Source organism: Phaethon lepturus, unplaced genomic scaffold (assembly GCF_000687285.1).
Source record: "Phaethon lepturus isolate BGI_N335 unplaced genomic scaffold, ASM68728v1 scaffold4626, whole genome shotgun sequence".
In the NCBI taxonomy this organism is placed as follows: domain Eukaryota; kingdom Metazoa; phylum Chordata; class Aves; order Phaethontiformes; family Phaethontidae; genus Phaethon; species Phaethon lepturus.
This window is the reverse complement of record NW_010548200.1, coordinates 26798-43229: the sequence shown is the minus strand read 5'-3', so window position 1 is coordinate 43229 and position 16432 is coordinate 26798. Positions and strand designations below refer to the sequence as shown.

The 16432-nt window shown below is 36.4% G+C and overlaps 1 protein-coding gene across 1 annotated transcript in view; it reads left to right on the top strand.

Moving 5' to 3' along the window:
• Positions 1-6426: 6426 nt before the first annotated feature.
• Positions 6427-16432, top strand: part of LOC104622954 (conserved oligomeric Golgi complex subunit 5-like) — a gene marked incomplete at its 3' end in the record, with an annotated part of 30398 nt that continues 20392 nt past the window's right edge. The window contains exons 1-4 of the mRNA XM_010289891.1: positions 6427-6546; positions 7618-7783; positions 8889-9001; positions 9096-9173. Of these exons, the coding sequence (XP_010288193.1) occupies positions 6427-6546; positions 7618-7783; positions 8889-9001; positions 9096-9173 (477 nt within the window). The remainder of the gene's footprint in view (positions 6547-7617; positions 7784-8888; positions 9002-9095; positions 9174-16432) is intronic.

Genomic DNA, 16432 nt, shown 5'->3' with positions numbered 1-16432 from the left:
TAACAACAAATCCACATCTTTAGATTAACTGGACAACTGGTTCATAATTGATGAGGGTTTTAGAGACTGGTCAAGTTGTGTAAGAGGTGGGAGAAGCATTTTAAGAAGCTTGATTTGGCTCAGGTGTCCCCATTTCCTTGTTACTGTTAGTTTTTATCATTTTGTGTGATTTCTACTCTGAACGTATACTCTTTCTACACTCAAATACAGCATTGTAGGATAAAATTTGTAATTGTTATGGGCTAGTTGATCTAGCTGATCTGTCCTCAGAGGTGCCAGATACTTCCTTTGAAATTGCTGTCACGTTGATAGCCTAAGGCTTGGTAAACTTTGGAATATTGCTTGATGTTTCATGAGATAATTCTTTACAACAGTTCCTGATGCCTTTCTGTTCCATTAGCTCTTAGCCATCTGTTGCTTTGATTATACTATTATAGGGAATAAGTGTTTTGGCAAGCTATTTAGCTCTGTTGAAAAATCTTGTTTCTTTGCTTTCTAGTATTTTATTGCTGCTGTTTCTTTTCTTTTTTTTTTTCTCTCAACCTTTATAGTGTAATGCTTCTTGTTGCTTACTTCTTGTTATTCTAAGAAACAAAAGTCTGACCTAGTTTGAGGACATGATGAGGTTTAGGCTGTTTATGGCTATGCTTTATGCCTATTTTCCTTTCCTGTGAAAGTCTTTCTACCAAAAGAAGTTGTATATTCCAAACATGGGCTGACAGAAGATAGATATTATAACCTAACCATATTTAAATGTTTAGCTTTGGGATTATTGCCTCTTAAGGCTTAAAATGTGCTTTTCTAGAGTCTGGCCAACGTGTTATGTCAGTATTCTCTTCTGTAGAAAATTATAATATCTTAGCCTCTCACTCCTCCCAACACTGGAAAGGTCAAAACAGGAAGAACTGGAAGATCATTAGAGATCTGTCTGTATTCTCTGGCTTTACATTGTCAATTTGACCTTTTCCTGTATTGCTCAGATTTTAAAGATGAACAGAGTAAAAGACAGATGGGGTGATAATGAACGTAGAGACGTGCTTCTCTAAGTAGGTTCATTTTTAGGAGTTGTGATATACCAATTAATTTTTTTAAGGCATGGACTTTTGGAAATTAAATACTGGTTTTAGACCAGATGAATTTCATTAGCATTTGATTTCTACTTTTAGTTTTTTGTTAATTTTTCCTGCAGTTAAAATAGCTAAGTGATACTGCAAGGCAAGAAATCTTAGTAAATTATTAATTCTGCTCAATAGGTCATTTTGCCTTGGCTGTGACTGAGGCGGCTGAGTTTTCTTCACTGCTTACCTGCTTGAGCTCTTTAAATGGAATTGTAACTTTTCCTGGAGTAACTTCTCACTTTTTTTACTTTTGGTGTCTGTGAGAGATGACTAACTACTTGTAATTGGTAGCTGCAAGTGCTTACAAACCCTTCCTCAGTCACTTGGTCTACAAGTAGTAGTATTTGTCATTAGGGTTAGTAAACATTATTTATGGGAAAATTATTTGAAGGAGGCAGTGCATTGTAATGGTAGCAAGAGGGGAGAAGGAGTAAATACTGTAAATTAAGATCTGACTGGGAATTTTCAGCCTAACAAAGGGGTCTTTTTTTTAATTATTATTATTTAACTGACCTTGTAAAGCTGTACTGTGTTGGAAATTGCAACTGTTCTCTCATACAAACAAAATGAGCTGTGTGAAGTAAAAGTAGAAAAGTAACTGAAATAGTTCCCAATATAGTAAATCTACTATCAAATGAAATTTTTTAATACTAAGTCAAAGATACTCAGAAGTATCATTCTGGAAACTGCTTTTGCATTTAGTCTGGAAGGACTGCAATAACCTTTTGTATTCCCTGTCAGAGAATATATGTTAGTTTAGAAGCTTGGTTATTTCAAACTTCAAATCTCCTGTTCTAGATTTATTGTATTTTAATGCTTATTATTTCTTGATGGCTAGAGAATGTTGTGGTTTTGTTCAAAATATTATTCATGGTATTTCTTGCTTGCCACATTGTCAGACCACTCTGTTGAAGTGATACCTGGACTAATTAGTGATTACGGATCTTCTTTCAGCTAAGCAACGTATGTAATTCTTTTTGTCCTGTGTTATGTTTTTAGTGCTTGTGCATGGGACATGGGAAATGTTTTACCACATAAGAGGTAAGGATGTGGCATCACACTGAAATCACAGCTGTTGAGTAATACATATATATGTGTATATGTAGTGAAAGCTTTCTGTTGTGTTCTGCCTTTCCTGAACAAGGTCATCTGTTCTCTGCAGAATAATAAAGATTTTCAACCAGAATCACTGTTCTGATTTTAGTAAGCTAAAAAGAAACGTTCTTGTGTACATTAGTAGCTATGGAACATCATTTCGAAGTGAGGGACTAGTCCAAGTTTGACTTCTTTGTATGTGCTGCTTCCGAACTGTCATGTGAAAGAACATTTCCTTGGAGAGCTGTTCTGATTATGTGGTGTGGGCACTTGTGAAATTTAACTACATGACAGTTAGCAATTAGTTAGGTTTCTAACTACTTCTTTATGAAAGTAGTTGTAATTGTCACAGGTAGTATTGACCATAAATATTCAGGGCAATTAACACATCTTTGTTTGAGAGGGAAGTTGATAGTCCACACAGGTGAAAATGCTGCAGCATGGGGTTGTATGGACAGGTTTGCACTGATTAAAGAAATAATGATGTGGAGTTCCCTAAGACAGCACTGGCTGGAGAATAAAGGTCCACATGGTGAAGCCCATACTCTGAGAAGGTAGAGTGTGAGTTTGGAAGCTGTGTTTGTAGCACTTGAGCCAATTAGTTTTGTCTGTCATCCAGGTTTCTTATTTTTGGTTCAGCCTTATGCTAAGAATCTTCCTGTCCCCAAATTAGCTCAGTGTCATCACCACACTCGCAGCTCATCCAAGCTACATTTCTAATGATGAAAAAGAATATTGCTCTTTATTTAGGCATGCTTTCAGAAGATTGTTCTAATAACACTAGTGGCAATCATAAAATAAAAGACTACCAGGTTGGACATTATAAAATAGTTGCAGTGTTGGCAGTTGACAGAAGAAAGTGACAGAAAAGGATCTTAGGAGATATTTTCAAATTAGAAATGTGATAGGTATTTATTTAAGTCTCTAATGACATTTCTATCTAGTCTTCACAGGGTTATTATCTTTATGGGAAAGGAAGTGACCAAATGGGGTTCTGCTCTGCAGAATGACGGTAAATGTCATGCTGGACTGGGCAGCATCTTCTGAGTAACTGCGTCTAGTTGCCTACCCTTGAAAAGAACCACATAATATAATTGTGAAAAAAACATTCATACTTAATGACTGCATGTCGCTTATTTTTCTTCTTGTCTATGATGGTCTACAGAACCAAATGGGATGGGATAAAATGAATCGAAAATGATGAGTAAAATGAACAGTTCTCAGTGATGGAGAAAATAAGCAAATATATTTGGTACAAACATCTCTTTGTAGTTGCTGCTGAATTAGTATCTTTATGTTTTGCTAAAACATTAATTGAAACATCCATGCCTTTTTTCACATGGTGGCTAATATCACCCTTCTGACCAAGCTGATTAATGTATTGTCTGATGGATGCTGAGAAACTCTGATGTTTTTAAAAATTTGTGAGAGTTGCTTTCATGGTAGAACTTGCTTTTGAGCAAGCTGATTTTTTTTTTTCATATGTTGAACTGATGATTCACTGAGACTTGCTAAGTTCTTAAATTTGTGGAGTTCAGTTTCCATATATCTGTAACGTATTATGTTGTGACATGCCAGATGGAGGAGTGCTTTGAATGGAGAAGGGTATTATTGGTGGACTTAACTCCATCTCTCCTTAGCATCCTGCTTCATTATAATTTTTGCAATCTGAAGATCACTGTAATTAATCTTTGAGTAGGTAGTGTTGTAGACCTACAGATTGTGGGATCATGGTTTTATTTCAGTTGTGTATGGTTGTGTTTATGCACATTAGTTTATACTGTACTGCTAATATATTACTAAATAGCTAAAATGCTATTTTTCATTGCCCCCTATTCTCTTGATTGCCATAACTTAAAGTCTACAGCATATATACTGTTGTTTTTAGGATGCTACTTTATTCTTTAAAAAGTATTTTCTTCTAAGACACTACCTTGCGAGAAGCAGAATTGTATCTTGCCATTGCTCTAACTGCCCATATATTTTTACATAGTAAAACCAGCCTGCTTTGTGTTTGGTAAAAACTACTACTACTGAGTCTTCATTTACGAAATAAGACACTTAAAACAAAAAGGAACATAGAATCTTACGGACAGAGATTCTAAGGAGAACAAATTGCTAAGTGTAGTTGCCTGCATTGGCAGACAACTTGATTATAAAATACTGCTAATAAACTCATTAAATTCCATCTCAAAAACAGTTATATTATTTTCCCTGTTGTTCCTCTTGGATAGCTGTTCTGTATGTTATTCTCTGATGTGATTCCATTTTCCATTGTAAATCACTTCTGTAGTCAGGTGGTGTTTTTTTTAACTTTGAATGCATGCTTTCCATTTGATAAAAATTGTGGCAATGTTTTGAATCTTAGAAATGTTTAGCTTTAGGCTTTCTCAAATAGAAGAAAAATATTAGGGGTAAGATCTTAAAAAGTCTGTCTCTTGGTAGTGGCAAATTCTGCAATACTGGTTCTCAAATTTTTGTCCAGTGTGTATGATAAAAAGTCTAATTTTGAGAGGTGTATGCAAGTCTGAAAGTACAATCGTTTGTTTTCTTCCTGCTTTCCAACATTTTCTTTCCACATAATAATTTTTGTCCCAAGAGGTGCTCCATTTTTTTTACATATTGTCTAAACCTAGAAACTAGCTGTGCATAAAAAATGCAATTCTCTTAGGATTAGTGATAAGCCAACAATGGACTTCATATAGACTGCCTGGGGCATATAAAACAAAGTTTTTTTTGAGGAGAGAAAAATACTATATGTGAAACAAACAAAAAAGATATTTTACTGTACATTGTCATGGTTTTAATATCTCTCTAATTCCTGTTATACAAGATACATGAGCTAGAAGCCCTCTGTCAAGTAGCCATGTCCACAATTTAAAGCGAATAAGAAACAGACGACCTGCATAATCTTTGTTCTATTCTGATTTTAACTTTGGTACTAGATTTAGAAGATAATTTGAGTATAGCAGGTTTCCATAATGATATGTTTTGGTTATTCCCTAACTATTCCTAACTTCAGAATGAATGGACAACTTCTGGCTAAAACAAGTTCTTTTGAAACATAGCTCTGGCTCTGTTGGAGCACATTTTTGTGTCTTTCTTGACGAGTAGCTGCAGAGTTAGTTTGCTAAACTATGATGCGGGGGCTCTGAGATTCATCTTTTGCCTGAAATTATTTGTGCCTATAACTGCCTGTTGGCCAGGGAAGTAAGTATCTGATGGTGGGTTATTCAAGGCTGGCTGGTGCCCTGCTCCCCTTTTGGTGCTGTTCTATTTTTTTGTTAGTTAGTATGTGAACATTAGAGTCTGAATGAAACCTGGTTGAGTGCTCTTACTATAGTAGTAAGATATTGGTTTTATATTACTGACTCTTTGCCTGGTTTTGTAATGTGTAAATATTCTATAAGAATTAGAACAATTTCAACAGGAAGGTGGTAATGAGGTGAGTCTTTTCTGTCTTTCCTTTCCTTCTTTTCAGTTTTATTCTCTTTCTTCCTTCCAGTTTTTTTTCATTCTATTCCCTGTCCTCTTCCCATTTATATTTTCTTTCTCTTGTTCACTCTATCCCAAATTCCCTCCTTGCATTTTACTACTCTTCATTTTCTGACATCCCATTAATCTTCCAGTCTTTATGGCTTACTTTCCCACCTCCACAAGCACACCCACAGGATGCTTAGAAATTTTACAGCATACCCAGTTGTCAAAAAACTAAACCTACAAGTCCCAGACCCATAATACTATGCTGGGAATGCACATTAACTCCCACACTGTTTGGAAAAAGAAACTGGTACAGTTAGTATAAGGTCTGCAAACCATATTGCAGATATTAGAATATGCCTAATATTCCTTCACTTTCCACTAAACCTAGAAACTCCTCACAAGTTGGAGAAGGAGATGGGATCTGGCTTTTTTGCTTCAGCTATGGTTCTGATCTTTGCAGAAACCCTAGCAAGAGTGACATGAACTTGTATTTATAGTGCTGTGATCTCTGAAACACTAGGTTTGAGGAGAATGCACCGTTCATCAATGGATCAGAAAACCCATTGCAGTAGGTGGATGTACCGGCAGGTGAACCTGCAGCACAGCAGCCGCATCGTCGCTTTACTGCTGTGGTATCCGTGCAAGTTCCGCACACCTGAGAGGCAGAGGAGCACACCTTCTTTCTTCAACTCAGGAATGTCTGGCTAAGAAAACTGTGACCGTAGGGAAGATGAAGCAGACTTGCATTGGTCTTGCAGTAGACCCTTTTAATGTTAGTGGCTACTACTGCTGCAGCCACCAGCAGGAGGAGTGCAATGGTATAAGGTCTTACTGCCGGAGGAGAGGACAAGTGGGGTTTCTAGTGGGACATGCCTGTGGTCTCAGATGCTTCTGTCCAGCCTGGGTGCCAGGATTTCTGCCAGACCATGTTCTTTACTGCTGGCAGAAGTCACTAAGAAAAATTACAAAAGACTGCATCTCTAATGTGTGAATGATCAACTGATCGCCCCCTCCACTAATTGCCTGTGAATGCTAAATAAAAAAGCAGTATTCAGTGTATGGATGACAGTGTCTAGTTTCCAAAGGCAATAATTCAAGGCTTTTCTCTTCCTAAATAGCACCCATGCCAGTGTTTAGTGTTGCTCAGTGGAATTATCATCAGATTTAATCTTAATCAAAGGTCTCTTAAACAACAGACCTGAACAGTTTTTGGATAGTTTTCACTCTGCTGTGTTTTGGAAAAGCTCTGAACAATATAGAGACACTTAAGCTTTCTTTTTTTTTTTTTTTTTTAAACCTTTGGAAATGATCACTGTGTTGCACTCTTAATTCTGTTCTGAGGAAAACGAAATTATTGTCAGCATTAGAAATAGAAATGTAGAAATACAAGCTTAAATTCTGCACTAGTCAGTAGTAGGGGCTTGACCTGCTTGCCTTTGCTTGTCCTTGGTTAGTTTTGGGGTTTTTTAAAGCCTGTATCACATTTAATTAACTGTTTAGCACTTAAATGACAGCACTGTAACAGATACCGCATGTTAAAACAGTATTACTAGCTACACTATAGCTGAATATAGCTGTACTCTAACTAACCTCGGAATTACCAGATCAATCACTGGTAACCCACCCCAGGTTAGATACTGCCAGCAGTGCTTCGACTTCCTTTTTTCCTGTTCTTGAGAGGATAGTGCCAAAGGAAGCTAAGTAAAGCATTGCTAAGCAATCAAAGGAAATCAATCCTCTCCTTTATCCTCTGTTCTCTGTTATACAGTAAGGATGCCAGTTATTTAATGTTACATGAAATGAATTAGCAGACTGAACTTAAAGATGAACTTGCCCAGTAAAATGATGCCTCATCATGGGTAAAAAAACCCTACAGTACAGTTAAAGATAAGAATTCTTTTTTAAAATATTCCTTCTCTAGAATCCTACACAAGTGGGAACAGCTCTTCAGGTTTTCCATAACCTTGGGACTTTAAAGGATACCATTGCTAATGTGGTGGATGGATACTGCACAGTCCTGGAGGAGAACATAAAAAATGCTTTGGATATCAAAGTATTGACCCAACCATCTCAAACTGTTACAAGAGGTATGATACTTGATTTACAGAGAATGATAACTGATGTTTTTGACAGAAGTACAATATGTTGTCAAATGGAAGAAACTCTCACATTCAAGCCTGTTACAGGGACGTTACCCTGCTTGCTTTAACTAGTAGAGGATGGGAGCCGGCATGTTTCAGAAATCATCTTATACAAAACCAAAATTGTGTCTGTCTGTTGTTATTGGGCTCAGAAGTTTTCCTTTATTCCCCACCCTTCCTCTTTTCCTGATTTGCCCAGAAGAATGTCCTCATTAGTTGACAACTCTGCAGCATTTTCTTAGCAGTTTGTCATGGAAAGATAAATCCAAATTCTGCTTTCTTTGTGTTGATGGGAGGATCATAGGTAGAAATGACTTGCAAGCAATGGAACAAGCCTGAAACTACATTGTGATGCTTTTGTCAGATGGAAATCTTTTCAAAGCAGTATATTCAATGTGAAGGAGTGTTGCTCTATTAAACTGTAGTTCCCACATGTTAGCTTAGATACTAAAGAATACTGAGGAATTGGGCTAGCAGGCAAATTTGAACTTTGGCAATATGAACATTTAAAACTTTAAAAACCCACTTTTGCAACAAGTTGGAGGTCCAAGACCATAATCACTAGCATAACAAAGAAATACAGCCCCTCTCAAGAAAAATAGTAGTTTAGAAGCTGCATGCCCTTCAGCTGGAATGTCACTTTTTTTAGCAGTTTGCCTATGCACAAGTCCTGAGCTGGTAGTACTTGTATTTTTACATACAGGTAAATTTACATACAGGTAAAATTATATACATACGTGTAAATACACATTGTATTTACAACAGTGCTCGTTTGCATTACCTTGGTGTTTCTGTGGATGTCTGAATTTGTAAAGCAGGTAAAAGTGATGAACACTGAAGTCCCCACTGAACTTCAGGGTCTCAGTTGACTTCTCAGCTGAGATAACTGAGGCCGTTCACAAAGTTCTGTTCTGAAGCTATTTTAGGCTGCTTTGATTTAAAAAAAAAAGAATTCTTATGTCAGAGTGCATAGAGGTCTATATTTCTAATATTTTAATTTTCACATGTGAAAGCTGAAATGTGCTCCTGTGTGTTTTTAAAAACCATTTAGGTGGCCCTGGTAGAGCTGCTATGCCAACACCTGGGAACACAGCAGCTTTTCGAGCAGCCCTCTGGACAAACATGGAGAAACTCATGGATCAGATCTGTGCTGCTTGCGGACAGGTACTCAGCAGCTAATTCCTGTTTGTCTAGTCATGCAGTTTTGCGGATAAGATATTAGATGTCACTTTTCCTCTCAATAAATTCTTTCTTACAGGTGCAGCATTTGCAGAAAGTATTGACAAAGAAAAGAGATCCTGTGTCACATGTCTGCTTCATAGAGGAAATAGTTAAGGTAAAGTTTTAATTTAGCTGAATGTGTTTTAGTAATTCTGTTAAGGAAAATATGAAGAGGGAATGCTCTTGTTTGCAATTTTACAGTTCCATAAAAATTTTGTAATTAAATTAATGGGGAAGTGTTGAAAGTCAAACTAACATTGAAAGCTATATTCATGGTCTGTGGGTTACATCTGTAGGGTATAAACATGTTCTTTTTATAATAATTTATTTTGTTTTCTTTAATGGGAGCTGATAAGGCACTACTGTCAGTTTTTATTACTGATCATTAATGTCATTCCATAAAATAACATGTGATTTGTGTAATTAATTAAGTCTGTTAGTTTGCATAGGAAAATGTGGCTTCATCTAACACTTTCAGCCATCTGTTTCTCTACTTCTTGGCAATTTCTTCCTTGAAAAAAAATCATGGCTGTTCTTTTGAATACCTATTCTTTTCCATTCAATTGCATTGTTTTCTATTCATATTTGGAATAATTTGATTAATGGTCTCCTTCAGTGTTAGGAACAGAATTACTGAAGCTATCTCATCTACCTTAGTAGATGAGAAGAAACAAAAACAAAAGATGTGTTTATGCAGACATCACCTTTTCTAAGAACATGGCTGGATTTTTAATTTACATTAATTTAATCTTTGAAATATGTTGGGAAAACTCGTCATATGCAAATCTGGTCTTCTCAACAGTGAAAGCAAATAATGAAAGTTAAATACAGTGTTTAAGTTTGTCGGTTAAGCCCATGTCCAAAAGATGTTGCACAGAACATCACTTTTCTATGAGGCACTTGAAGCTTCTCTTCCTGTGTTGAAAAAAAAAACCAACAAAAAAACAAACACAAAACACCCCAAATATTTTATAAACTTTTAACATACTTTCTTCATTAAAAAGTTTGATCTGGCAAAAAATATCTCCTGGGTGGAGCCCTTCAGTAGGTCAGCATGTTTAGGGAGAAACACAGAAACCTAGAGACTAGAGGTTCTAGAGGAACTCTGGAAGGCTCAGGAAGAGTTTGGAAGGAAAGGGAGCTTAAGTAAATGAGCTTTCAGTATTCATGAGTGGCTCCCACCCTGAGTCTGTGCTTCTCACTTTCACTCTTCCCTTTTGTAGAACAGCACTTGAAAGGGGATAGTTTTTCCAGTTGACAAGGATGATAATAGAAGGAAGCCAAAGGATATCTTTTATTATCCTGGAGAATAAATGAACAGGGAAAAATAAATCTCAATAGACGCTAGATGCAGAGTAAGGAAAAACTCATTAGAAAATAAAAGAAAAGTCTTTTGGGTTGTCATATGCTAAGCATGTTCCATGATATCTCTGATTACCTGACTTCATACTGCAGGATTGCATCTTAAGTGACAAATTGTATTTCCCAAATAAAATTCACCTATTTGTTTCTCCACAGTTACTATTTTTCCAATTATTTTGCTCTTCAGCAGGTCTTTTGGCATAGTGTAACACCAAGCTGGACAGTTGTCAGTCTCAGTGAGGCAGCTAAGGAGTAGTGGTATATCTTTGTCTGATGCTACCAGAACTCTTTCAGCACGACACGGTACTGCAGATAGCACTGATGCTTTACTTTCTTCGTAGATGAGATGGTTCAGTGTAGCACAGTGTTCTTCTTGGCCCTTCTCACATTTACACTGTTTGTTCTAGTGTCCCTTGAAAAAAGTATGGTACTGGCGTGCAAATAGATGAAGTCATACTGAACAGTAAAGCTGTTGTTTAGACAAAACCAGAGAAGTACTAGATGCTGTTGAAATTCAAGAGTGTATGTACAGATGGCTGTATGGGAGAGTATAAATTGTTTTGTACATTGAAAATAGATATAAGAAAGAAATTGGTATTTTGCCATTTACTAATGAAGATTCCATCTTGTATTAATCCAAACTGAGACAACATGCTTTCCTCAGCAAGTGTTCTGGAGCGGGAGAAAAGTTGCATTTTCCTTATTGTATTCAATTTCATTAATAAACTGAGCAAATTAACAAAACAAACTAAAGGTACTAACATACCCATTCACTAGGGCAGCATGCCCACACCAGAAGATAGAAAAACGAATCATCCACTCTACAGTCTGTGCACTAATTACTGTTACTGATGTCAACATTATTATTATAGTCATCTTCTGCAGCAGCTGCAGTACCACTTTGCCTGTCCATCTGCTTCCTTGTTTTGATTACTGCAGTGCAAGTATCATCCTAGGAAGCATAAGAGAGGAGGGGACCCAGCCTTTTTAAAGCACAAGTCCTTTAATAGCAAGGAAGCTACTTGCCTTTTTTTTTTTTAATCATTCTCTTTTTTTTCTGTTGGGGATTTTTTGTGTCTTTCTCTTCACAGATAGCACAGCCTGCATTTTTTCTGATTTTGTATTATGATCTCAAACCTGTGCTTTCTGGCCTTCTAATTACCTGTTAACACAATAATATTTAGTAGTGTTGTATCATGTTGTATCCAAAAATGCAGTTTTAAAATCAGTAAGTAATTAATTAAAGGATTCGCAAAAACTCTGTTAAAGAAAAAAGGAAACAAAACAAAAATCTGACAGATGGAGAAACTGAGGCGCAGAACTTGTAAAATTTATAAATACTGGAGTTCAGCAGCAGGGCAGTGGCAACTCCCGCATCTTTCTTACACTACGGTTTCCTCTTACAAAATTGACTTCCAAATTTTTCCACCATTAGATGCGGCCAAGAGTTAAGTGACATAACCAGGCTTACATGAGTATCATGGAAGAATCTGGAGATTAAATCTACACTCCACTTTTTTCCACTCCTTCCCTTTGCTGATCTAGATTTTGGTATTTTTCCTTTGCCACAATATGAAATGAATGCAATTTTGAAAAGAAGTCATGCACTCATCGGACATTGTAAAAACTGTTACGTTTCATACTGGCTGAACTGTAGATTCATTATTAAACTGTAAGTCTTAAAATTACAGCTTTAATTTCCAAAAAAGATCTACAAGATATTTAAAGGAGAAATATATTTCTTTTAAGACTGGACATTTTTGTGGTTTTATCTAAGAAAAAAGACCTTTATTGACTAGATTTTAGTTGAGGAGCAAGGCTAAAAGAATTCAGAATTCATTACATTCTGATTTCTAGTTTTGGGGAAAATGAATAGAAATTTAATTTTGTACACTTTTTAAAAGGTAGGGTTATTGTTTTCATAATGTTGAGGGTAAAAATTAAAATTACAAGTAACTTTTAAATAATGTAAAATTTATATTTTTGTTCACCTAATGACTGGTTATTTATATCACTTCTTTCAATTGCTTAAATCACCTTCAGAGAGCTAATAGGTTACTCCCATTTATTCTGCTTTATTGCTTCTCTCTTTCAATGTGTAGTGACTAATCCTGCCTCAGCTGTTGTACTACCTAAAGTACAATTGACTTCAGTGTAAGTCGCAGCAGAATATATCTTTCTGTGACAGCCAGCTTCCTAATTAGAAATAAGAGTCCCTCTAAGCCCCTTGTAAAAGAGTTGAAAATGATCTCTGATCCTCATCTATTTTGGGTCCTTCACTCCTACATAGGCATCAGAGAACAGTTCTGCAAAGTGAGAAGCAGCCTTAAAAGCAGCAAATCATTTTGTAGGGGGGGTTTGGGGTGGTCAGTAGAAGGGGTGAGCTGGGGTCTCTCAGCTGTGCAGAAGGGTACTCCCTGTGAGAGGGCAGATCTGCCCTTGGTCGCCTTTGATCTGCTGGTGTCCCGCTTGTTAGCAGCTGAGGCACGCTGCAAACCCTGTCATTTACGTAAGTCTCCGGGTAAAAAAGTGAGCTGAGAGTTGTAGGGAGTGATATTATGTACTTCGTGGAGGGCTCTTATCCTTGTGTCTCCTGATGAACGTTTGGTGAGTAAGCAGGCTATTTTCCTGAGTTGTCAACACTGGCAATATGAGGTGTTAACGACGCAGAAGGAAATGTCATCATCATTACATAAGATAAAGAAAATAAATGGAAAATATAAATGTTTATTGCCTGAAGTGTACTTACATTTCACCTTCTTATTTCTCCTTCCTGTCCAAACTTGTTAAAAAATGATGCTGCTTTGAAATTATTCACATCTAACATCACATATTCGCATTCAGTTGACCCAATTAAAAAATAATCTCAAGTGGAAAAAATTGAAAAATAATCTAATTACTGCCATATGTGAGTTCAGAAAATAATCTGGTTTTCACCTATTATTACAAGTATGTGATTTATTTTCCAGTATTTTTTTTTTGTGGAAGCAGAATTGGATTACTTGAACATCATTTCTACTGTGGTTTCTGTTTATTATTTAAGCAATAACAAGGTACTTTGTGGAGATCTAAACACAGGTGAATGAGCAGGTTTTTGATCCCCAAAATACTGAAGATGCTCTTTATTTCAAACCTACAAGTTGTCCCACTGAATTCAGTTGCAAGATTTTTCAGGCCTGTCTTAAAAAAGCAAAACTGTCTTACCAGCTAAAGTTCCTAATTCTTGTTTTGGATGGATCAGTGTGTCCAGACAGCCATGCTAAAAGTAATTTGGTTCTAATTCAAATTGGAGGGTCAGACCCTGTGCAGTGGCTTTCTAATGACACTGCGTTTTCTCTAGAACTTTAATTCTGTTCTCTGACAGAAATGTGCAGCTGTAAATAAAGGGGATGGTGTGGAGATTGCATGGATTAGTAGGTTATAATGACCTTTGTTCTTTTTCACTTCTGGTTTGGTGGGGTTTGTGCAAATTGCAGTTTGGTGATGATGGAAAATTATTGAGTCAGTTGGTTTTCATTCAGCTTGCTATTCGAAAAGAAATGCGTTCACCAGAAGTGCCGCCTTTTATCATTGTTCTTGTCAGTCTTGGCTGAACAACTACGGGCTGAGCGGACGTGGTAACGAACCACCCTTTCATCCTTGGGTGGGGGATATAGTAGCCAAGGTGAAAGTGTAACTGGAATTGCTGCTGGACGTACTAAATCAGTTCTCTGGATAGAAGAAAACTGTCAGGTCCCTTAGGTAGCTACTGGCTTTTGGAAACACATTCATTTACTTGCAGTTGATGCATATCTTGCAGGAATATGGGAGGATTAATTAATGGTTTAAGTAGTTTTGAAGATATAGGACGCTGTTTAAGACCTAAGTATTTTTGTTCCTTACAAATCAGTTTTTCTGAGGAATCGCTTAAGAATTCTAATATTCTAATAGGGAAAATGCACAATCTTAACTTTTTTTTCTAATTAAGAAGGTTGTAGTTAAAAAAAAAACAACAAGTTTTGATTCTTTTGTCAGCTGCATAAAGAGACCTTTTTAAAATGTTGCACCACTGCTGGAAGTCTAGAAACTATTACACCTTGGGTATAAACTGATCATCCAGTGTAATGAAATTCTGTGCCCTGCAGTAAAACAAAAAAATCAAGGTCATTTTTAAAATCATGGTGTCACTTATTGACATCTGTTCACCTGCAGTGTGTAATGTAGACAACATTAGAAATTTAAATGCACTGTTCTTTTAAAAAATTTAATCTCAACTACTTTGAGAAGATAGAAAAGGTTTATTGAAAAATCAGAATTTGTCTGTTTCGTTACTGATTAATTGCACTACAGAGGATGATGACTTTTTGTTCACAGTCTAACATTTGGCAATTATGTTGCTATAGAAATAGTACAAATAGGTTTCCTTATTTCTGTCCCAATAGATCTTGCCATACAAAATTGTTAAATCATTTGCATTGTTGCTTTACTGGTGGAAAAAAAATATAGGCTGTCCTTTAAATGTCTTCTGTTTTTAGATCAATATTCTCAAGTCCTGTATTTCTTTATGGTGGAGCCTTTGATTACAGATGAAAAACACTGTATGTATTAGTATGCAAAGCCTGATTTCAGGAGCCCGCAGCAACTAGCTGCATGGTAATATTCACTATATTGTTTTACATTTCAAAGAGGCTTCACAATAAAGATGTTTTTCACATTCTACTCAAAGTATCAAAATTTCTACAGGGAAAAATAAGTTGGAAGTGATTGTCATGAAATGGGAGCCAGTTTAGAATCAGTGGGTCAGATTTATTATTTGAATGTTAGAATAGCTATTTTAGACACACACAAATATGATAATTCACAGATGGGAAATTATACTTATTAAGTTCTAAATTTACAGTGTAGAGGAAATAGAGATATTTGTAAAAATAAATATATGTCTTTTCAGCATCTTCTTGCATTCTTGTCTAGTACTGAATAAGGGGGGTACTTTCATTCTCATTCCTTGAATTTAGATGTAATGTCAGATACTAAATAGTTATATTAAGAACAGAGCTCAAGAGATTTCATTTCGGTAATAGCAAAGTTAATTAGTAGTTTGGTATGTTTTTTAAAATGAGGTAAGCTGTTCTGTTTTTTATGTTTAAAGGAGACTTTCAATCAGTTTCTCAGGATGAAGCATTAATATTATTGTAGAGTCACAGTGAATACAAATCTTCAAATGTGTTTGCTTTTATGGTACTGGTACTCAGCCCACTATTGTTCAGTGGTTTATTAACTTACTAGTAGCTGTTAGTGAAAATGGGTTATACTTTTTGAACTGTGAAATCAAGTCACTTTCATGTGAGTAAATGGGAAGGGTTTTAGCACGTGGATTCTGTCAGTCTGTAGTTTTCTCCATCAAAGATAATCTTGTAGTCTTGTAAATAGGCAACGTGAATCTAAATTTCCAATCTATACAGCTGAGTAATAATGTCACTTCACACTATTAACAAGTCTTCATACATGCTGTAATAAAATGCACTAAAGATATAAAGACTACTGAAAAAAGAGTTTTTAATATGCAAGTATAAGTGGGTTTTTTCTGCCTTTTCATTCCATAAATAAAATAATACTGATCTGAATCCTTTCCTTACCACCAGTCATTGCATAGATGGTTGAATCTGGAGTCTCTCTCAGTTGCCCTCTGTAGTAACAGCCCTTTTTCTGAAGTTCTGCAACTCAGCTTTTTATGAACATAGGGTTGCTCATGAATGGCCCAGCTGAATGGCCAGGCCCAGAGGAGGTGATGATCAGTGGCAAAAAGTCTAACTGAGGGCCAATAACTAGTGGTGTACCCCCAGGGGACAATGTGGGGTCCAGTCCTGTGTAACACCTTCATTAATGATCTGGATGATGGGGCAGAGTGTACCTTCAGCAAGTTTGCTGATGGCACAAAACTGGGAGGAATGCCTGATGCCCCAGAGGGTTGTGCTGCCATCCAGAGGGACCTCAACAGGCTGGAGAAATGGGCTGATAAGAACCTCATGAAGT